Source organism: Otolemur garnettii, unplaced genomic scaffold (assembly GCF_000181295.1).
Source record: "Otolemur garnettii isolate 467f Iridium unplaced genomic scaffold, OtoGar3 scaffold00013, whole genome shotgun sequence".
Taxonomy (NCBI): domain Eukaryota; kingdom Metazoa; phylum Chordata; class Mammalia; order Primates; family Galagidae; genus Otolemur; species Otolemur garnettii.
In genome coordinates, this window is record NW_003852408.1 from 7,473,397 (window position 1) to 7,496,845 (window position 23,449).

Below are 23,449 nucleotides of genomic sequence, written 5' to 3' on the forward strand. Positions count from 1 at the left end.
CCTTCACACAGACCTGGGAGGAGTAGAGAGAAGTCCTGGAGGCATTGTGCCCATAAGGCAGAGGAACTATTCTGCAGGAAAGATCCCAGTTGTAGGAGATGCTAAAATACTAGGATTCATAACTAATAGATGTGACAGGTGGAGCATGGCAGAGGAGAAAGATGGCAAGGCATGGTGAACTTGTTCTGCAATCAGATCCAAGTTTCAGTCCTATCGTGCTATAATAAGAATGATCAAACCATTGCTTAACCTTGTTTTCTATAAGGAGGGGATATTTATAGGACTTATTATCAAAATTAAATCAGACAATGACTATGTCCACTGAAAACCCTTGGCAGAATGTTTGCTGCTTAGAGGTACCTTCAAAAAGTATATTTATTAATATTTCAGTTCCTGTAAAACACTGATTTTACTCCTGCTCCCAGGAATGCTTATGTCCCTGTTGCGATTCAGAAACTGATACTCCAAAATATGGTACTGTGAAAGACTGGATTAAAGAAGTAGCCTTAAGATGTCTCTGACGTCCCCCTCCTCCTGCCTCTCAATCCTGTCTCTCCCAAATCACAGGATGAAGTTCCCTGATCTGCCTAAAGTTCAGACCTGCAGCATAAGAAAATGACCCCCTCTCTCTTCCCTGAGTTTTCATTAACTTAATTCATACAGCAAAAAGAGAGACTGAAGCCTGGCAACATACAGGGCCGACTTCAATCATGAGCCATTGTCCTGTTTTGGTCTCATTCGATATTTCAAAGAGACCTGACTTCATTCAAATCCACTGTATGTTCCCCAAGTTCATTCATTTCCTCTCTAAAAATAATTTACTTCTCCAAGTGCCACATTTCTGCCATCTCTTTTCCCCTATGAAGAAGGGATATGAGCCTCTGGACTCAACTGGGTTACTAGAAGTCCTCTGTGGTTTCCCCCAGGTGTGCACAGTAAAATAAATGTATGCCTCTTCTATTAATCTGCCTTCTGTCCACTAGTTTTCAGAGACTTCAAAGAGAGAAGGGAGAAGCTTCCCCTCCCAGCCTCTACATCTCCTATAGCTGGTTTCCTTATGTCCTTGGGTCTCACCATAAATGTCACCTCTTCAGAGAAGTCTTCTATTAGACCCAGTCAGCACTTAGCACTATTGGATCCTTCTCTTGCTTTCTCCTCGCTTGGTTTATGGAAGCTTACAGGCACCTGTGTCATTTTTCATTTCTCCACTTGGCTATGATCTCCATGAGAACAATGGTGTCATGTCTGTCTTGAGTTTTGCTGAATCGTTAGGGTACATGAGTAGAATGTCACAAGTTCTTGGTAAATATTTGTTCACTGTTGACTGAGTTACAGACCCTTGGCCTTCTTAGAGTCAGCATTTGGGATTTGAAGTGGTCTCTAGTAATCCTAAAGAGTCCTTATCAACCCTATAACTTGACATTTCCCTAGGCATTATTTGTTTTAAGAAGCACGGTGCAGAGACCGATGAAGTAGTAATAGTAGCCAAAGAAGTAAAGGCAGGGATAGGAGAGTGGTCAGTGAAGGAATACTCCACATTGTCCATGCAGAGGAAACTGAGGCAGGTTAAATATTTCACTTGCCATAAAGGAGAAGCAGAAAAATTAGCTGATAAATTAAAATGCTCCTCTTTCATCTTCCTCATATACTAAGGAAAGATCAAAGGAACAGGGCAGAGAGAAATCACAAGCTAGATCCTGTAATGGATGAAACAGTAAGGTCTAATGACTTTGTCAGCGTTATCCCAGACCATCAATTCACAGTGAAAATGATCATTTCCTGGCCAAAAAAAAAAAAAATTGTTGATACAAAACTTAATATAGCAAAGCCATTTGAAACTACATCACTGATATGTGATCTAGGAAATGTAAATACCCTGAAACTCCTTCCTGCTCTCATCTCTCCCATGTGGTGCCATACTTGGTGGCTCCTGCTAGTGCAGTAAGGAACTACTATGAGGAATGCCATGATCAGTGTGATTTTTACTCTCCTAATGGAATGCAAGACCTTCAATCACAACTAAAAGTAATTTCCATTCATTTTTCCCTTGAAATTCTTCATATATATGCGTACCCTTCACTCCATCCAAACCACACTACCGCTGTGCCCCACACTTCCCAGATAAGGCGTGTGTTTACTCTCTGCTCACACACTTCCTCTGCTCTTCCAGAATCATACCCTGAGCAAAACTCAAAAGTTACCATTGCTTCCCTTTTCTCTTATTTCTTTTTTCAATTTGGGCTTCACCTGTTTATTTCTTACGGACTCCATGATTTCCTATCTTGTACTTGGTTGCCGGCATCCCTATCCTGAAGACGACAAGCTTTCTGAAGGCAGAATCAACACTTCTTAAAAGAGCTTCAGCTAATGGAGCACAAGGACTTGCTCTCAATAGACAATTATGATGATGACAAAATATCTGTTCACTGCACCATAAAGCCTGTATAGATGATGATTCAAAGTTTCCAAATTCCTTTCTCAAATATCCCTTCAAATTTTCTTTCTTTTCTCCATTTTCAAATTTCTTTAAAACGAAAGTATGTCACCCTAGAGAGATTTAGGAAAATAAATAAAGTTGTATATCACCATTAAAAAGTCAAAAAACAATAAAAAGATGCTGGTGTCTATGCAGAAAGAAAGCAATGCTTATGTATTGCTGGTGAAACTATGGAAACCAGTATGGAGATTCCTCAGTGAACAAAAGTAGACCTACCATTTGATCTAGCAATCCCACTGTTGGGTATCTATCCAAAGGAGATGAAGTCATTTTATCTAAAAAACACCTGTACTCGAACATTTATCATAGTACAATTCACAATTGCAAAATGTAGAGTCAACCTTAGTGCCCTTAGTGCATGGGTAAAAAATATATATACACACTCACACACCATGAAATATAACTCAGCAATCAAAGGAATGAAATAACGTCATTTGCAAGGTGGAGAGAACTGGAGGCCATTATCCTAAGTAAAATATCTTAGGAATGGTAAACCAAATGCCATCCTGCTATATTTTCACTAATAAGTGGGAGTTAATAGATGGGTATACACAGGCTCAATGTAATATGAAGAACATGAAACCAAGAAGGGGGAGAAGCAGGTGGGTGGATATGGAATAAAAAGTTACTTATTGGGTACGATGAGTACTATTCTGGTGGTGGGCACACCAAATGCACTGACTTAAGCATTATACATCTATGTAATAAAGGCATTTGTACCCCCTTAATTAATAATTAATTTATTTTGAAATAAATAAAAGTATCCAGTGTCATCAAAAAATAAAGTTAAATATATCCATGTGTGCACATGTATATATACATATATATACACACACACACAAGCACACACATACACATACACACACAGTCATGCACCACAATGTTCCCATCAACTACGGACTCTGTCTACAGCAGTGGACTCATGAGATAACACTAAGTTTTACAGCACTTTTTCCCTGTGTACAGGGTTGTAAGGTAGGAGTGATAAGTTATGCCATATAGCCTAAGTGTGTAGTAGGCTATATCATCTAAGTTTGTGTAAGTATTCTCTGTGAGGTTTGTGCAATGACGAAATTGCTTACAGACACATTTCTCAGAAAGTGTCCCCATCATTAAATGACACATGACTGTACACACACACATACACACACACACACAATTACTGTAGGTTCCCTAAATCAAGAGCTCTCAGAGCGGTTTTCTCTCTGTATATTATCATCTCCACCCAGTGGTAATCAAATCCTAGGAAGTAGCCACAGAAAACAAAACATATTTTTAAAACGTAGGGATAGTTGAGTTATTAAACCACTGGTTGTAATTCTTCTCGCTTTGCCCAATATTTTAAAGGCAGCAGCTAGTGTTTTTCACAAGTTCACATCTCTATTTGCAGTGAAAGGAAGTTACCAAATAAGTTGATTTCCTAAATCTTAACCAAAAAATATTGTGATAACATAAAAGTGCCCATGAAAAACACATGATGCTGAGCTCCCAGTAGAGGCTCAGTTAATTTGGATTCAACCCAGGAAGCTATTATGTTACGGAAAAGTAAGTTGGGAGAAAAATCCGATTAACGATTGGAACGTTTCTCCTGTCCCTGGGGCAGTCATCTCTGTAGAACGGAATCCCTGCAGTCCCACAGATGTAGTCTCCTGAGGATTATCCTTTGCAAGTCTGTCCTGGTTATGATATAAAGATAGAAATATTTGTGATCTTTTAAAGTATCAGAAATCACAGAGGGAGCAGCATGGAATTACAAAGCCAGAAAACATTGCGTTCAACTTTATGGAAGTTGTGTTGATGTGTGTTAACATCTCTTAATGAAACTATAACTTCAATAACAATAGTAATAATGATAACAGTGTGTAATAATAATAGCTTCCATTTATCAAATGCTTTATTTGTATCAGGTAATGTGCCTTGGGAAGAATATTTCATGTATTATAATCCTCACAGCACCCTTGTAAGGTAGCTACTATTATGAACTCCATTTTATAGACATTGAAATTTGGTTTTAGAGAAATTGAACTCCTTGTCCAAGTTCAAGGCAGAAACTAGCTATGAAGACAGGAGATCTGAATCTAGGTGCCATACTGCCAAAAAATTATTTGCCTATGCAGATCATAATATATTTGTCTTACAAATATTTAGTTAGGGCCCTTTAACTATTTAAAAACAAACAAACAAACAAAAAACCCCCCAAACCTACCTTCCCAATACTCTCCCATGAGTATCCAATAAGTCAGATTAGCCTGAATTCTAATCCCAATTTCCTACCTGCGTAATTTTGGAAAGTCAACTCTAACCTTTCTAAGCCTCATTAAGCTTAACTCTTAAATGAATGTAATGATGTGTATTCATAGGATGTTGTGAAATTTACAAAGACACCATACCTAAAGTATTTGGCATACTATCCGGGGGACAGGGACTTAAGAAGGAGAATCAATATCATTATGAATTATATGGCAACACGTAGAAAAATGTCTCTGACTACCCTGCGAGCAATGAGCGCATACGCTGTCACACATAATTCACATTTATTTAGCACAGAGCTATAAAAATTAATAGTGTCAACACTGAAGAACCGACCAGCTCTGGGAAATTGTAAAATGAATGATTACTCAAATAAATACAGTTTTTATGGTTATCGAACTCTGAGATCAATATGCCAGTTTCCTTTTGTAGTAAGTTTATGTCCCATATATGTCCATATAATAGAAGTCAATTTACTTTGAAAAATGTAAGCGTTAAAATATATATAGATAGATAGAGAGAGAGAGAGAGAGAGAGACATTGGAATTTTCTAGATATTACTATTTTAGTGTTGGCATTCTTAGTAACTTTTTTTCCTTAAGATAATTTTCTCTGGGTGAGTTTTAATTGAAGACACAATGAAAATCAAAACAAAGGAGAAGTGAAGGTTATAAATCGGAGCATGAGCGTGGCCCTGCCTAAAATACAACAGATTAACATATTGTATCCAAACACTTTTTCTTAGACCACAGGTTCTCCTTAGGTTTTTGAGGGGTGAGTTGTTTGTTTGTTTCTTTATTCATTTATTTATTGAGACAGAGTCTCACTCTGTTGTCCCAGGCCAGAGTGCCATGGCATCATAACTCACAGCAATCTTAAACTCCTGAGCTCAAGTGATGCTCTTTCCTCAGCCTTCTGAGTAGCTGGAACAGGTATGTGGCACCATACCTGCCTAGTTTTTTTCTGTTTTGGTAGAGACCAGTCTCCCTCTTACTCAGACTGCTCTCAAACTCCTGAGCTGAAGCAATCCACCTGCCTTGGCCTCACAGAGTGCTAGGATTACAGGCAAGAGCCACAGCACACCCGGTCTTTCCCCTTAGGTTTTGTGAAATGATATTTATTGGTCATTTTCTTTGCTCCTCAAATTTAGGCAAAATGTGACTAGATTGTAAAAAAGAAAAAAAAAAATAGGAAGAGAGACCATTTCCAAAAAATGTGGGGACTCATTGCAAGGACACCCTAAAGGTTTCTGTAACATATGTGTAACAAACATACAGATTATTTCATATTTATGCAATTCAGCTGGTGATAATAAAGACATTCCATTATTTCTGTGTAGCTCCATTGTTGAAGAGTTTAGCTGGAAAGAGAAAGGATTTTCGTTTATTTGTGCTAATTTATATTTAGCCCCAGTAACATAATACTACTTGAATGGGCCTTTTATATAAGTTCTATTTCCCGTTCTCTGCATTCGGATCAGGAAAATGGTTCCATCCAGGACACATTAACCTGATGAAGCTCAGAACTTTACTGACCACATGGACCAGACTCTGGCATTGTTCCGTTCTGACCTCTTAGGTACTTCTGAAACAAAAAGCAAACAGAAGCAGCACTGGAGAACAGGGAAGTACGAGTCTGGACTGTTGGGCCCAAGGCTTCAGATCACTGTTGCTCTTTTCTTTGTCAGACAGCCACACTGATTTCACAGAAAGTAAGATCTCAGAGCTCACGCTCTGAAGGGACAGGGCAACAACTGGCCACACAAAGGCAACCCCCAGAGAACACTTCAGCTGTCCTCCCTCACTGTTTGTGAATCTAGTGTTTGTTATCCAAATAGGAACAGTTATGACACCTGCAGATATTATTTGATTTTCGTTGTAGATGTTTTCTATTCTTTACAGTAAATGTCATCAAGATTACATAAATCCTGAGCTTGAAACATATGAAGAGAGGGGAATATTACAGTTCACCCACTCAGTAGCCTCCTCAGATGACTGTACTCAGGTCACTGCCTGAGAATTCTCACACCTTCACATCAAACCTTACACATCCAATCCAACCTCTGGCAGGAATCTTAACCTGAAAGCTAATCTTCAGTTCCTAGACATTTGAGTAACACCAGTGAGAATTTAGAGAAATGTTTCTAAACATAATCTGAAAGTCTATTTTCAAACTCAGATTTGAGTATGTATGTGTGTGTGTGCACATGTGTACGTGTGCACACATGGGTATTTGTGTTTATAGGCAGCCACACGCGTCTGCATCTCTTTCTCCCCCGTCTACCAAGAAAAGCCTTGCTTTGTGATCATTTATATATGATGATGTGAATGCCATACTCAGTTTGGACCCAATCATTAACCTAGTCCTTCATCTCTCCTCAAAACCTGGCAGTGCCTTCTCAAAATTATTAGAAGAAACATGATCTGGCTCTTGTCTTTCTCCGCGATGGCACACGCCTGTAGTTCCAGCGACATCTCACAGCATTCACCCCTTTGATAATTCCCTGCAACCGGAGACTTCTTTTCCCCAGACCAAAAACAGATTCTTTCACTTGGCGACCCTAACCTGAGATGCCCTTCCCCTTCACTCACCCCCCTGCCTCCTTTCCTACTTAACCTTGAAGTTTTGGTTAAATGTTCACTCAGGCACCTCTTCTGGAAGGCCAATCCACAGTCGTCTCCCCTGGAACCCTCCCTGTTTTTCTTGCCACCGTTCTTGAGGCATGCTTATTTGTGTTACTGCTGGGTAATGCCATTCTCCTCCCCCCAGATAGGGCATTTGTGTTTATCTTCCCTACCTATAGAGTGCTGGCTCCAAGCACAACACCTGCTTTAGAACAAAATTAGAATCTCTTGCAAATTACAAATAAAAAGATGCAAACTTTCACACTGTTCCTTCCTTCTAAACACCCTTTATTAATTTCATTTCACAAATATTTTGCAAGGAATCGATAAGTAGGTAGACCTGGTCTCAACATCAGGCTTCCTATCCATAGAGAAGGAACAGATTGAAGCGTGAGAAGCTGCAAAGGCTTGTCACCATTAAAATGAAAGAAAAGACACAAGGTACAGGCAGTGTAGTACAGACAAAACCACGACCCTGCCATGCTGGCAACATGCAAGGTCAGAGACCCCACGTGAGGGGAAGTTCCCCGTAACAGGAACAAGGTTTGGAGCGGTGTCCTGGGTTGCTCTGCAGCTGGGGACTCTACAGAACAAGTACACCAGGTAATTGGGGACAGCACTGCCTCTTCCACGTCCTTAACTCAGAACATTCTAAAGCTAATTTGCCCCTGCAACGCTTTTCAAATAGCATCAAAACCCAAACAGGGAAGACAAACTGTTCTCAGCCAATGGGAATTTTAGTGTTACCTTGGAGATACGGGTCCTCTGCAATCAAATCCATATCCTTAAAATTCTCTTACAATCGCTGGAAAGTACAGAGCACTCAGACCGGAGAATACGCGTTTTCCAAAAGCATACCCCCAGCAAGCTGCTTGACACAGTGACAGGAATTCCTAAAGTCATGGAAATAATTAAAACACAGAACACATATGGCAGATGCCCTTAGAAGGAGCCAGAAGTCCCATGCCCCGGATTTCTGTGCATTTCTGTGAACAGATTCCAATGGGAAGAATTGTTTCTGCTCATTTATGTATCGTTTGTCATACGCCCACACAAAGCCATGGCAGAGACTGTTCTTTCCCCCAGTGAATTTACCATTTAAAGGGGAAACAAAACACATATAATTTCTAACTATTTACCAGCAAGTGAGACTCACAACTGACAAAACAAGTAGGAAAAGCTCCAGTGGATCCAAATTGCAGCTCCCACTCCCTCCTGCCCACTCCGGCTTCCAGATTTCTAACAGCTAAGTTCTGGAACTTTCACTAAGTGCCCACGAGGTCCAGAACTTTTCAAAAGACAGGAAGCCAGACCTTATTCAAATGATTTATTTTTCATCATAAATGCAGTGCCATCCATTGAAACAAATAGATAAAAAGATGTGGCTCCTAATTCCAAAATCCCAAACTAGATGAGCAGACAAGTGGATTCAGCACTTAATGCCAAAAAGACACAATGCATACAGCAGGGGCATGATACATGCAGGCTGGTACAATAAAATAACTGTGTTATTAAAAAATACTGATTTTTACATTGCAACCATCTAGGTGAATTGTTACACCTCTGCATTCCAGCTAAATGCCTCTATTTCACCCATAACAGCCCTACGACAAAAATGTATTACTGCTTCTATGCTTGTCTGCTACCTCCTCCGGGATGCTCACTCCATGAGAGCTCTGCCTGTCTTCATGTCCCATATACACCCACTGTCATGCTGGGGCTCTGAAACATAGCAGGGACTTTCAGATAGGTGCTGAACGATGAATGCAATGATTCAAAATATGAGACACGGGACGTCCCTGTGGCCTTTTACAGTGCCCTGGCTGACTAGCCCTTGCCCACCTTTCCAGCTTCCTCATCTGTTCCTCTCCCCCAGGTTCACTCCCCACCCCAGCCAACTAGCCTCCCTCCAATTCCTGATTTCCAGGAATGTTCCAGGCCTTTATGCTTGCTCTTCTCTCTGCCTGGAATGTTCTTCTCCCAGATGTCTGCATGTCTTACTCCATTACTTCTTTCAATTCTGTTCAACTTCATCTCTGAGGGTTTCCTCTTGACCACCTTGTCCAAAATAGTCATCCCCCTTCCTCTCATCTTCCCCATCAGTGACTCATGTATTTCTCTTCATAGCCTTCATCTCTAATTGCCACTGCATTTTTTTTACATTTATTGGTTTATTGCTGCCTCTCCCCACCAAACATAAACTCCATGATGACAGAGACATCCTTTAAAGCACAGCTTTATCCCCTAGGCAGGCAGCACATTGACTAATTGCTAAATAAATATTGGTTGAATTGATAAATTAACAAGAAGCTGCCACATACATGCAAAAGAGATAGTTTTGGGAAGGCGTTTCTTGCCTGCAACTCATCCATCCCTGACTTCTATAGCTAATCTATGTACAAAAGCTAGGATGAAGTATGTGGGCTATATTAGAATAATAAAAAGGAAGAAAGAAAATTCAAATAGATTAAACAAAAAAAAAAAGCCAACTTGGATTAAAATCACTTTCCCTCCTCCTTTGTCCACAAACACCCCTATAGTTTGGCTGAGCCAAGTTCCACATGTAAAATTCTGAACACAGCACAAATATCCTTCCAGTTCCTTCCTGCTCCAGAGAGTTTCTCTTCCAGTCGAACAATTATACCCTCTAAAAATATACTCAATCATCTGGATGCAAATGTGATATTTTATTGGTAAGAAGATATCCCTCAATTTAACAGAGCCTATTCCAGTTTTTCTATGATTATGGCATCTTGAAGGAAACCATGCTGTTTTGGTGGGAAATTTGGTATCGTAAATCAAATTCTGTAGCATGTGTGTTGCTTTTGTCTGAAGGATGGCACTTGTCGGTGTGGCTTCTAAAGAAGTGTTTAGTCATATATGAAAAGATAAGCCCCAGCCTCTACATCACGGTGGTGATTCTCTCAGAATAAGTTAGCAACAACACATTAATAACTATCTGAGAGAGAACTATGTATAAAAAGGATGTGGCATTTATAACAATAAAGTACTCTGCATTGAAAATAATGCTATGATATATGCCTACCGACATAGAAAAATGATCATTATTTTGAAAACCACATTGTTGTAAAGTGTGTGTAAATATATAGAAGCATAGAAAAGTACCTTGGTGGAGGCTTGGTGCCTGTAGCTCAGCGGCTCAGGTGCCAACCACATACCCTGGACCTGGTGGGTTTGAACCCAGCCCAGGCCTGCCAAATAACAATGACAATTACAAAAAAAAAAATAGCCGGGAGTTGTGGCAGGTGCCTGAAGTATTAGCTACTTGGGAGGCTGAGGCGAGAGAATCGCTTGAGCCCAAGAGTTTGAGGTTGCTATAAGCTGTGACGCCACAGCATTCTAGCGAGGGCGATATAGTGAGACTTTGTCTAAAAAAAAAGGTACCTTGGTGGATATGGAAAATTTTTTCTGTGATTTGGGGAGGGAAGTGAGTAATGGATTTTACTTATTATTATTTTTATACATGTATATATTAGAATCCTCATGCTATAATGGGGCTTTATTTTTTAAATAAGTGATTATAATATTATGAAACTGGAGAGGAGAGAAAATAAAGGATGAGCCTTTCAATTTATATCCTACATTCTTGATGTGGGTAATATCTTCCCCAGTAGGGTGAAAATTGCGTCTTGGGGGAAGGACACAATATCTTATTCTTTTCATGTATAAAGCACAACTACATATACAGCACCCAAAGAAATATGCATCATTAAGTTGTATGAACATTCATGGAAGGGTAATTAGGAAAAATATATCTTAAAAAACTCCTTATAGAAGTAATAAAGAAAAAAATGGTTGGGAAACTCCAAATCATTTCAATCCAGATATTATAATCTTATGTTTGTATATCTTTTTTGAGATTTTAAAATCCCTTCCCTTTTGTTTGCACATAATTATTTCTCCTCCCTTCCAGTACATGCATGTTTAAATCCGACCACAGGCCCAAAGGAGAGGCCCCTCCATAAATTCATGAAGAGTTTCTGAAAGGAAGTAAAGGGGTAAGGTTTCAGGATAGCTACAGCAAAGATCTTCAGCTTAGGAGAGAGTTAAGTCCAACATCCAGTAAGCCACTTTACACATCTCAGAAGCAATCCTTAGAAATATTTCTGCTTTTTCTAATTGAGGTCAGACAATGGGAAGCTTTCGCTAATCCGCAGACATAGCACTTCTTTTTTTTTGGCATTTGTACAATGCCTTCATTTAAGGCCTTCCTTAAAAGCATCCTCTCAATGATAAATGGGCAATAGAGATGGCAAGCCTTTTCTCTACTGACACTTATATTTCAGAAAGTCAGGATTATGATTAGAGAAGCACAATATCAAAAACAAGGCCCAAATCAGTCCCCAGAGCAAGAGCAGCTGAAATTAGAATTATTACCAGAGTTTCCTCCCAGGAACAATTTGAAATCCATCAATAGGACAGAAGGGGATGATTCTAAAACATAAACAAAGAGAGAGAGAAAAGACAGCTTCCACCTCCTGACATGAGGAAAGCAATTTCTCCAGGTTGTCATAAAACATCCTCGAGGGGTGACTCAAATTCCAGTTACAAAAGCCAAACAAGCTGGAGCTTTCTGGTAGTATGTCACGGAGTACCCACTCAGCCCTCAGATGCACTGAGCTGTTGACTAAAAACTGGGTATTGTCACAGTGCTAAGAAAACATTTTTTTTTCCCCATTGCCAGAAATCAGGTTAGTCTCATTAAAAATGACTCTGTCTGGGGATGCTTCCCACATTAGTGGATAATACAGGCATAAATTTAAAGAGAGGCTGTGGTAGACAGCACAATGTACCCCCAAAGATGCCCTGGGGAACCTGTGAATACGTTCTGTTACAAAGCAGAGGAGACTTTGGAGATGTGACGAGGGATAAGGTCTTGGAGATGAGGATATTAGCCTGAATTATTCAGAGAAGTCTAATCCAATCACAGGAATCTTTAAAACGGGAACCTGTCCCCTAGATGTTGTTGGAAAAAAGAGGTAGGAGATGGAAGCAGGGCCAGAGAGCTGTAGCATGAGAACTTGACCACCCATGGTTGGGTTTTCAAGATGGAAGGAGTCATGGTAAACCAAGGAGTGACCTCTAGAAACTGGAGGAATTAAGGAAAGGTATTCTTGGCCTAAATTTAAATCTTTAATCCAGTGACAGTCTATCTTAGTTAGTGGTGACAGGTGTGGGTCTAGTTTCAGTCTTCTGCAGGTTGCCAGCCAGTTTGACCAGCACCATTTGTTAAATAGGGAATCTTTTCCTCATTCAATGTCTTTAATTGGCTTGTCAAAGATCATATAGCAGTAAGTAGCTGGGTTCATCTCTTGGTTCTCTATTCTGTCCCATACATACATCTACCTGTACCCCATGATAGTATTAATGTACACAACTATGATTTAATAAAAAAAAAAAAAAGGAAAGGTATTCTTTTCAATAGCCTCCTGCAGGGAATGCCACCCTGCTGACACCTTGATTTCAGCTCCATGAGACTCAAGTTAGACAGAATTACCAGGTAATAATGTGTTTTTTTAAGCTACTAAGTTTGTAATACACAAATGTATACAATAGCAAAAGGAAAATAATATGAAGCCAAGGGTAGAATCCCAAGTACTCACTTTATTACGTCCAGTTCTAGTTCTTAGGTATAATCCAAAATACTCTGAGTGTGGTGAGAGAAGCCAGCCCTCCCTCCACAGTCAGACCATACCCTTGGAGGTCATACCATGGGACCAAAATAGTCAGTACCCATCCCTACTGGGTGTCACTCTTCTGGTGACAGATGCACCAGCAGCTCTGCTTAGCATTATAAAAGGTATCTATGTAACAAAACACTCTATCCTCTTAATATTTTGAAATAAAAAAAAATAAAAATAACTATAAACACAGTCAGTACCCAAAGTAATACCAAGGTAGAGTAGGAAAACCAGAATCAGGAGGAAATATTATTGAGGATCTTTGCTAATTTCTCCCTAGATTTTAAAAACATGAGTACCATAACATATTAGGCAACATTATTCACTTTGATTGGCTCAATTGTGGCTTTGTTCGAAAAATCAAGGCCCTTCAAACAATGTGATTCCACCTAATTTTAAAATAACTGGGCAAATTGTAGACCCTGGCAATCAGCCCAGTCTGTTCTATTTAGCTCTTTTTGTATTCACCTGACAACTTAAACATGATAAATGGATGCCAGGAAGAAAAAGGAAAAAAGAGAAAAAGAGAAGTCTAACGGGTTCTTTCAGTATGGTGACCCTGATTAGAATTAGATATTTGATTACAAAAGCATGGCTGTTTTATTCTCAGCTCAATTACAGAGAAAGGCCCTCCCTGACCCCATATGGTCGTACTTCCCCATTTCCATTTATTCACAACATTAGCACTATCTAAAATCGCATTTATGTTTTGGCTCATGTATCTGTGTTCTCCACTGAAATATAAAGTCTCTAAAATTGGAGATTTTTTTAAAGATCTTATTCATGCTACATCCCCATTTAGTAAAAGAATGTTTGGAACATCGTAGGCAGGCATAATTTTTAAAAGGATGGATAGATGGATGAATGGATGGGTAAAGGGATGGAAAAGAGAAGAAAGAAGATATTCAATGCCCAGAAAGTGAAGAAGTCTTTAGAGAAATGGTGCCATTCCATAAATTTTCAACAGGCAGTCCTTAATTAGACAGATGAAGAAAACAATTATTGAAAGTGAAATTCCCCAAGCCACCCAAAACTCAGAGGAGAATGACAAATTCCTGGAGCACAGGGAGTGGCCTGAGAATAGTAAAATACAAAGGAAAGACAGGACAGAAGAAAAGCTGACATTGGTGCATTTTAAGAATCAAACGGCCTTTTCTAGGAAGTAAGAATAATTTAAAGAGAGAGAAGCCTCCCATACTTCAGCAGATCTTCCATTCTTAGGGGAAACCATTTGAAGTGCCATCATGAACTCCAGTTCTACGTTTGACTCTGCTCAAATTCTGTGTGTATGGAGTGGGGAGCCGTAATTTGACATCACATCTTCACTCCCCCATTACACCACCCAAGCCGTGGGAGAAATAGTCTCCCCTGGTTCATTTTTGTTGAGCTTGTCCATGTGACGTGTTTGACCAATGAAAATAATGCAGACCTACTCTGTTCTATGGGTGTGCCAAAGGTCACCATAAATAGGAAAATTAACAAACGTCATATTTTACATTATATTTTAATATTTTCCATATTTATTTGGTAACACTTAAAGATTTAGTACATATTTTCTAATGAATATTTTGCAAATGAAGATACTTTAGCTACAATTTTCCACTTTCTCTATGTAAGTATGTATGCATGGTGACCTTTGAGATACCCTGTATATCTAAGAGAAAGGATTTAGATATACATGGTTTGACTTGGCTTCTTTCAATCATGCCTCTGAGAATAGCATGCCCCAAGTGCTGTTGCTGCTTAGTTGAGGTTCCAAAAGAGGAGACATTTGAATTAGATCTGAACTTGACCAAAGGTGTGGAGTTGAACATAGCCAAAGACTCTAACATGAGTCAGCCATTGCATTCTGGTTGGAATGTATTATCATGACAGTAAACTGCACCGATACAGCCAGTGGGATGCAGACTGCAGGTATCTAGGTCATGAACTGTAGCAGAAAGGGATGGCTGACCATCCATCAAAATTCATTGTTTCCCTACCATAGTGTAGAGATGTCCCTGGGAAGCAGCTGCTGAGAAGAGACTACACAATTCACTGCAACCCCGGGGAGCCCCAGGTTAGATCTGATCAGTGGAATAACATTGGAAGTGATGTGTGTCCCTTGAAGTGGCCCAAGTGGTCAATTAAATTAAGAAACCATCTCCTTTCTTTCAACCAGGTTGACACTGATGACTGAGGCATTCCACAACAGCCCATAACATCTAAGCAGTCTGGATGCCAAAATTATCCCTTGGGGGAAAGCCACTCCAGTTCAGAAACAACCATATTTGGACTACTGCATGCACAGTTATAAAATTTCTGTGTTGTTATGCTACTAAAATTTAACTTTCAGCAACCAGTAATAACTAGCATACCATGATCAACATGCAGCAATATTGTATATATTACATACGTATCAAAAGACATGCACAGAATCAGAAAATGTTTATGTTCACTTAGGAGAATGTCCTTGAGAAGAAGATGTTCACTTAATAAAAGAAGCTGGCTTTCTGGTAGAGTGACATTCTAAATGCATTTCTACGAACACATGTGACAGATATTTATGTGTTCTTGCTGGTGAGGCTCCGTCAGTGAAAAGATTCCTGCCCTCATGGACTGTAGATCCTAGTAGGATTCAGACACTAAACAACGAAAATAAATAAGTCAGGAGGTAATGACTGCTATAGAAACAACAGACCAGGGAACAACAGACCAGATCAGGATTTGTGGGGGTGGAGAGAAGCCCACAAATACTTTAACCACTGGATATCTCTGCCTCAGCTGAGTGGAAGGGCAGGGCAGGGGGCGTCCTCAACAGTATCTTCCACCTGTATTCCTCACCAGCTCTCGAGGTGATTCTGGGAACACGAGTTCTCTCAGTGTCCTCACCTCAGCTCTTATTAGACGGAGGAAAAGGAGAAGAGCTAATCCGGCTTAGAGGGGTCTGCAAGGCAGTGGTCCCCTATGTCTAGGATGAGGATATCGCTCCACAAAGCCCACCTGGCATTCGTTAGCATACAGAGCCACTCTGTCAGTCACACATTCACCATGAGTAACTAGGGATGGGTCATAACTCTGGAGACTCCAGAGACCCCTAAACATCAAGTATATTACTACCAACCTAAAGGTATGACTGTGTGTTTTAACAACATATAATCCTTTGCTGTGACATCAAATATAAAAAGACCAGTCCCAAGAGACAGAACAGAGGATTCTTCATTGATTAGCCCAAGTTTGACCCTATCTAGATGCAGTTCAAAATAGGAAAGGAAAAGGGAAGGAAAATAAAAACCCAGGTGAGCAACATATTTTTAAAATATAAGAAAAAAATATGTCTCCTTCCCACCTCAGGCTATATTTATATCAGCTGTTCACATGTCCTTCCAAATGGTTAGACAAAACATAAATCCTTCTAGAATAGGCTTGAACATGACTATTTTGGTCCACAAATTATCTTTTAAAAATCATTCCAAAAGTATTAGCATATTTTGTATTGAAAATAAATACAGATGAAAAATTAAGATGGAAAACTGGAAAATGCATCCAGTTTCTTTGTGCTGCTATGCAGATGCATTTATAAAGCTGCGATTATTTCACAAGTGCTGCCTAAAAATTACCGTGAATTTTTCTTTTCTTTTTTAAAATAAATGTTATTGTGTATATTTAAGGCATACAACGTATGTAGTAACGTGGTTATTACAGTGGAAAAAGTTAGCATATCTCTTATCTCACATGGCAGTCCATCCCCTTTTCCTGTGGCAAGAGCAGCTACAATCTAGTCATTTAGCAAAAATCCTGATTAGAAGGGTACACGTTCCTACCTGCAGTCCTCACTCGTGTTGTACATTCTGCCTTTTAACTAGTTTGCCCTATACATTGGCTTCTCTGCGTTCTTTGACCTGTGTCATTCTCTCCCCACCTCCACCTCAAGCCTGGTAACCACTGTTTTATTCTCTCTATATAGCAGAGCAACGTTTTCTGATGACAATTTCATAGATGTTTTTGGATTGGAGAATTTTTCTATAATACAAATATTTGTATTAAGGCCATAGGAAAAAAACAAGAAAAAAAAAAAAAACTTAGGCACTTACAGGGGTGTCCAACCTGTGGCCCCACAAGACTACATGTAGATTATTTGAGGAGTGTTTTGTTTATCTGTGATGTCAGGCAAAAGTTATCCATAGACTTCTTTTTCATTTTTCTTTTCTTTTTCTTTTTTCTTTCTTTCTTTTTTTTTTTTGGCTCCTCAGATTTTATAAGTATTTGTGTATTTAATGTGTGTCCCAAGACAACTCTTCTTCTGATGTATGGCAGAAAAAGAGAAAAGGTTGGACACCCCTGCTAGAATATATTTTGTTTATTGTTTTATTACCACTGGAAAATGAAAAATCTGTCAGACAAAAGGCTAAGTAATGGAAGTAAGGGGCACAATTATCATGGGTCAGTGAAATGTCTGATTTATTTTTTTATTTTTAGGAAATTCTTCTTTTATATTTTCTTTTTAATCCTTGATGAAAGTTGATTGACTTCTTCATCTGAGCATGAGCCAAGAACACAAGGCATATATGCTTTTTGATATTGGCACCTTTTTACAAGTGGCATGTTGGTAACAATGAAAAATGAAGAGCACTGTCCAGTCCTTCTTTGAAGCCGATGGAACAATCACTTTCCAATTAAAACAACCCAGACATCTAAAGTCACCTTCCACCTGGCTGTCTATGTCTTTCTCCCTCTGCCTCCCTTCTGTCAGTGAAGAGGCAGATGGTAAAGGTGGTTATGGCAAACTGTGCTGGTTATTGAGCTTTTGCCACCCAGTTTCAATCTCACTCTTCCACGTTCAGCCTCGTGATTCTGGGGTTGGGACGCTGCAAACCACATCTATGCTTTGCCAGGTGCCCCGTTAGACTGTTCCTGTTGGGGGCACAAGAGGAAGGCAGGATACTTGAAAGGGGGAGGAGGAACTTGTTTCCTCCTGTTTTACTTCTTGTTTTTCACCCAAGGGGTGGCATTTGGTCCCACATTCCATAATCTTCTAGCAGTCCTGGAACCTGCTTCCTCATGGCACAGAGGCAGCAGCAGCTGGACGGTGTGACCTCCCCTCAGAGCTCCACAAACCTGGCTCTGAGGGCCCTTCCTCAAGCTTCTGGGCTTCAGCAATCTCTTTCCTTTGCTCCCAAGGGATGCCCCAGCCTGTTCAGGTCGCTATAACAAAGCACCATAGACTGAGCGGCTTAAAAACACCGTAAATTTATTCCTCACCATCTTGAGACTGTAGGTCCAAGGTCAGGGTTCCAGCCTGGTCAGTTCTGCTGAATGCTTTCTTCCCAGTTTGTAGGCGACTGTTTTCTCCTGTGTCCTCACATGGTGGAGAACAAACAGAGAGAGAGAAGGCCCTCTCTTTTTATAAGGGCACTAATTGCATTTATGAGAGTTCCACCCTCATGATTAATCACCTCCCAAAGGCCCCACCTCCTAAGATTATCACATTATGGGTAAAATGTCAGCACATGAAATCACTGGGGGCAGTGGGGTGGGGGACATTTAGTCCAACAGAATAGGAGTCACTTCCTGCAGTTACTACTTGTGGATTTCCTGTTGCCTTTTTTTGCTTTTTCAGTTTTTCCATATTTGTTGAATTCATTCTTTATATTAAATTCCCTATGTTTAAATAACAAGTATAACATACAGATTTTATGCTTATGACTAGAATTTGGTTAATATAGGAAATAAGTGGGAATGTTTGAAAATCTGAGGGAATTTGGGACAATCTATTAAATTGGGGAAATGCAAAATAGTAAGAAAAATGAATGAAAAGTAAAGAATCAATAAATGTCTATGTAATAGAAGGACTACTTTAGAAATTCCTTAACCTTAAAAATGAAACGTTTGAGGCCAAGTACTGTGTCTAATAGCTTTTGTAGCTTTTGTATACATCGTATGTATATTGGCCTGCACATGATAAACATGAACATTTATTGTGATGGGTTGATCTATCCTTAAAAGGGAGCGAGACAGCCTGCCAAAAAATGGTAGGTATTACAAACGGTGTCACTTTTCTGCTTTCTTTCTCCCAAATAGAGTTAGACAATTATAAATGACCTCCCTAATTTCTCTGTATATAATGGAGAGCAGCTAAAGAATATTACACAAAATTACAATAATAGAAGATTGATGCCATTATCTATTACAGTATGAATATAGCTCATTTCAGGCACTCAGCACTGCCCCTGAAATATTACCACGTTTCTCCAATTCCCATGAGAGTCTCACTCTTTATATTTCCTTCCAAACTAACTTTTAACAGATAAGACTGCTTTGTTTAAGAACAAAGAAGAAAGCTGTGATAGCTACTTTAGTGGACCCCAGTGAACCTTAGCTTCTGGTATGCATGACCCTTCTTACTGACTCTGGCTTTGGCCTCTTACCTAGCCATTAGCAAGTGTGAAGCAAATAGAAGTACGATAAATACTCGTAGGTTAGGTGTAGGCTCTTGGAAACCCTTGCTCTTAGAAGCCAGTGGCCATGCTATAAAGGTAGGTTACTGAATCATGCAGGGCCACATAAGGTGTCAGAGGCTGAAAGACCTCTTTCCCCCAAGCTCCCAGTTGAACACAGTGGCATGGGAGACCTCACCTATAGCAGACAGAGCAGACTACCCCTCAGACCCTCATCAAACTCATAATAATGAGATCAGGAAAGAGCTTTCCGATGGCCATGCTGGAGATGTTTGTGAGGTTTTGAGGTGGAAAGGGAAAGTAAACAATTGAATATATTTCTCTGGAGAAATGCAGTAGAGACACACGTTTGGTGGTTGTTAATGGAGAGAGGGCAAACATAATTGCTTGAGAAGCTTAGCTATGAAAAGCAGCAGAGATGTGGAGGTAGGAAATGAGGGGGTCAGAGTAATGTAGGAATATGTATTCCTGTGTGAATTATGACAAGAATGAGAAAGTGGTGGAATGGTGATGAGAAAGATCCAGAAGAGAGGGAAAGACTAAGGAAGGAGACACAGGAGAAACCAAGGAAGGATGTTCTGAGAAGCTGAGGAAGGCCGTCATCCCCTTTGATGCCCCCGTTCTACTCAAAGAAGAGGAAACAAGGAAGTGGGAGCAAATTCTGGTTTGTTTCTTGATCTGGTAATGATAATAAGAGGAAATTCTCTCTCTCCCCCTCACTCTTTCTCTCCCCCTCTCTCTCATTTACCTATTGCCATGCAACAAACCACCTCATCACTTTGTGGCTTTAGAATGATTCTCAAATGAATTCCCAAATAGGTTTTCCCTCTCTCCACTCTCTTACAAGCCACTTTCTCTGCCTCCACCACCTCCCTAGTTCTTTGACCCTCATCACCAGTGACCTTTATATTGCCAGACTAATTGGCTCATCTCTCAATGATTTGTCAACATTGATCATGATAGTTCAATGGCCTCCTTTCCTCTGGCTTCTGAAATGTGTCCTGTTTTCTCTTCACCTGTTACCTTTTCTCCCTTCCCTTTGTTGGCATCTCCTCATGTACCTGACTGAGCCTGAGTTCCCCTTGCGCTGTTTCTAAACCCTCTGATCTCCCCCAATTCCTTCCTAAGGTTATTTTACCTAACTCAATGGCTAACAGTCATCTATATTCCAACAACCAATCTCTGCCTCTACTGCAGTCCCCCAGAGAACTATATCCAATTGCTTACTTTCTCTCTCCACTTAAGTACCTCACAAAATCTCAAATTCAGCCATGCAATTGCTCTTTACTGAACTTTCCCATGGTGGTAATGACACCATCATGTATTCATTTGCTCAGCCTCGCATCATAAGATGTATGCTGATTCCCTTACTTATTATTTCAAAAAGACTTTAATTGCACACTTACTCCCACAAAACACTATATTTAATTAATGTGACTCTTGTCCTACAAAAGTTCACCATTTAGAGTTGAAAGCAGATGAATAATTACAATACAACTCAAAAATTCTGTAGTAAAGACAAGCTAAACTATCTTTACAAACAAGCGGATAGTACCTAAGACTTATTCTAGGAAGCAGAAACAACTATTTCAAATGGCTGAGTTCTCAGAAATTTTGCTCTCATTATAGAAACCATTTGGTAGCTCTTTTGGCTGTTTGCTTCAAGGTAACCAAACAGGTTAGTTCAAAATTATCCTTAGGACAGAGTTCTCAGGTTAGAGACAAATGTTTTCTTTTTAAGTTGTGCATTCTTCTTGTGTTACGGTTTCATTCCCTTCCTTATCAAATGTCTTCAAGTCATTTTCCCTTGAGTGTTTCTACAGAACATGGCTAGAACACGTACTTCTCTCTGCATTCTTGTTTTGCTCCCATCCAGCATAATTTTAGAGTTTCAGGGAACTTGACATCCCCAGTAAACCTCTTACTCTCTGGAGACACATGAGCTTTATGTAACTGAATAGTAAAGGTCCATTGCTTAATACTCAGACATTTTTATTTTAAGCACTTACATTTGCTGACAACTTAAGTATTAGTAAAAGTATGTGCATATTTTACATGTCATATTTATTTCAGGAAGTACTAGAAGATTAAAGTTCAGAAAGAGTTTGGCATATTTTAGAATAATGGTCTCTGGACATGCAAGAGCTAAGAGAAAATAATTATGCTTCATATTTGAAAAGTATTAAGAAAATGTGATTTTTGTCTTTAGGGATGGGAAATGCCACAGATCATATTGGATGTTACAAAACATTTCTCTCTTGTTCAATAAATACTCCAGTGGAGTAAGCAATTACTGGTAACAGACCTATGTTGGCTTATGATGGTGAAAAATAGTTTGCAAGACTTCACTAGTCTCAGGCAACATCTCTGATGAGTAGATTTAATATTAATTCTTACAGCTTTATTTCTAAATTAATAAAGATTAACTTCAATATAGGTTTATTTAACATAGTATGCTTCAGGAAGTATACCAGGGATATAGAGGAAGAAGGCCTTTAAAAATACACAGCTTGAAGACCACGGTCAGGCAGCAATGCCAAGGCTGGGAACAACCATGGAAAGGAGCACAGAATGAACGAATGTTCAGTTCCAGGAAAATAACATTTGTGGGAAGAGATGAGTAAGTCCTCAGTGAAGGAAGTTCTGAGGTGGAGATGTAAAGGATGTGAGGAATTTCCCGAAGGCTGGGGAAGTAGGCCAGCATTTCATACAGGTGACGCCATGAGACACAGCAAGGGGCAGGACGAGAGCAGTGGCACACACAGCTCAGAACACTGTGTCCCTGTCGTGTGGCAGAGCCTGGGACAGCAGGAAGAGGGAAGGCCTGGCCTGCCAGTAGCAGCCGGAGAAGGTCTGGGGGCTTATCTGGAGGGTCGTCTTTATCTCAGACAAGCTCTCAACTAAATTTGTGGTTCAATAATAGGAAAGTTAAATACAACCCTTTGCATTTATTTGTTTGAGGAAGTAGCTCCCGTTCCTATGTTTATAATTTAAGCATTTATTTATTTCTTCTTGAAACTCATTGGTAGCTTAACAATCTTTCAGGTTGCAAGAGAAAATATAAATGGAATCAATACCAAACATTTAATGCATCTTCATACAGAGTACTAGACTCCTTTTCTTACAGAGAAGATTTTACAGATGAAACATATAAATCCCAAATACAACTATACCTATATCTGTATCCCTCTCTGTAACTATCCCCAGTAAGGAAGGGATGGAGGTTAGATTATGAATGACTGCCTCAACAGAAAGGGTAGGACTTCCCTAATTATTACCAATTCCACTGGCCCTACCTTGGTCTAAGTAACCCCCATCTCTCCATTGCATTCCTGCAGTGGCCTCTTGACTGGTCTTTCTGATTACATATCCGGCCCCTATCCCAGCCTGCCCTCAGAAGGCACTATGATGGTTGTTTTCAAATAGATCGTGCCAGCCTTCTACTCAAACCCCTATAATAGCTCCCTTGGAGTAAATCTGAAAGCCTTAGAGTGATCAACAAGGAAAGATGCAGGGTCTCACCTTTTGCTTCCCTCTCTGATCTCACTTCCTGATCTTGTCTTTTTCATCCCAAATGCTCCCCAACACTGACTTCCTTGCCATCCTTACTGGGCTCCCTTCTGCTCTGGGGCTTCTGCAGCATCTGTTTCCTCCATTTGGAACCCTCTACCTCAGGATACCCGCATGCATCCCTGCATACTTTCTTATCATCTGTTTGAGTTATCAATTGGTTTCATCTCTGTTCCAATTCTATATCCTTTTCCTGACTGTACAAGGCACCCAGGCCCTTGGATGATCTTCTCCTGGGCTGGCTGGTCTGATGTCAAGCTTTGTCAGTAAGAGGTACTAGGCAGACACTGAAGCAGAGAAGGGTTTGCTTCCGGGTCCCAGCATCTTACGAGCCAAATTCCTTCAGTGCTAGCAGCTTCTCCATGTCCA

At 39.9% G+C, this 23,449-nt stretch overlaps 1 protein-coding gene across 1 annotated transcript in view; it reads right to left on the reverse strand.

Moving 5' to 3' along the window:
- NYAP2 (neuronal tyrosine-phosphorylated phosphoinositide-3-kinase adaptor 2) overlaps window positions 1–23,449 on the reverse strand; it is a 251,110-nt gene that overhangs the window by 111,759 nt on the left and 115,902 nt on the right. Inside the window, 1 exon segment of the mRNA XM_012802112.2 lies at window positions 17,891–17,897. Within this exon segment, the coding sequence (XP_012657566.2) occupies window positions 17,891–17,897 (7 nt within the window).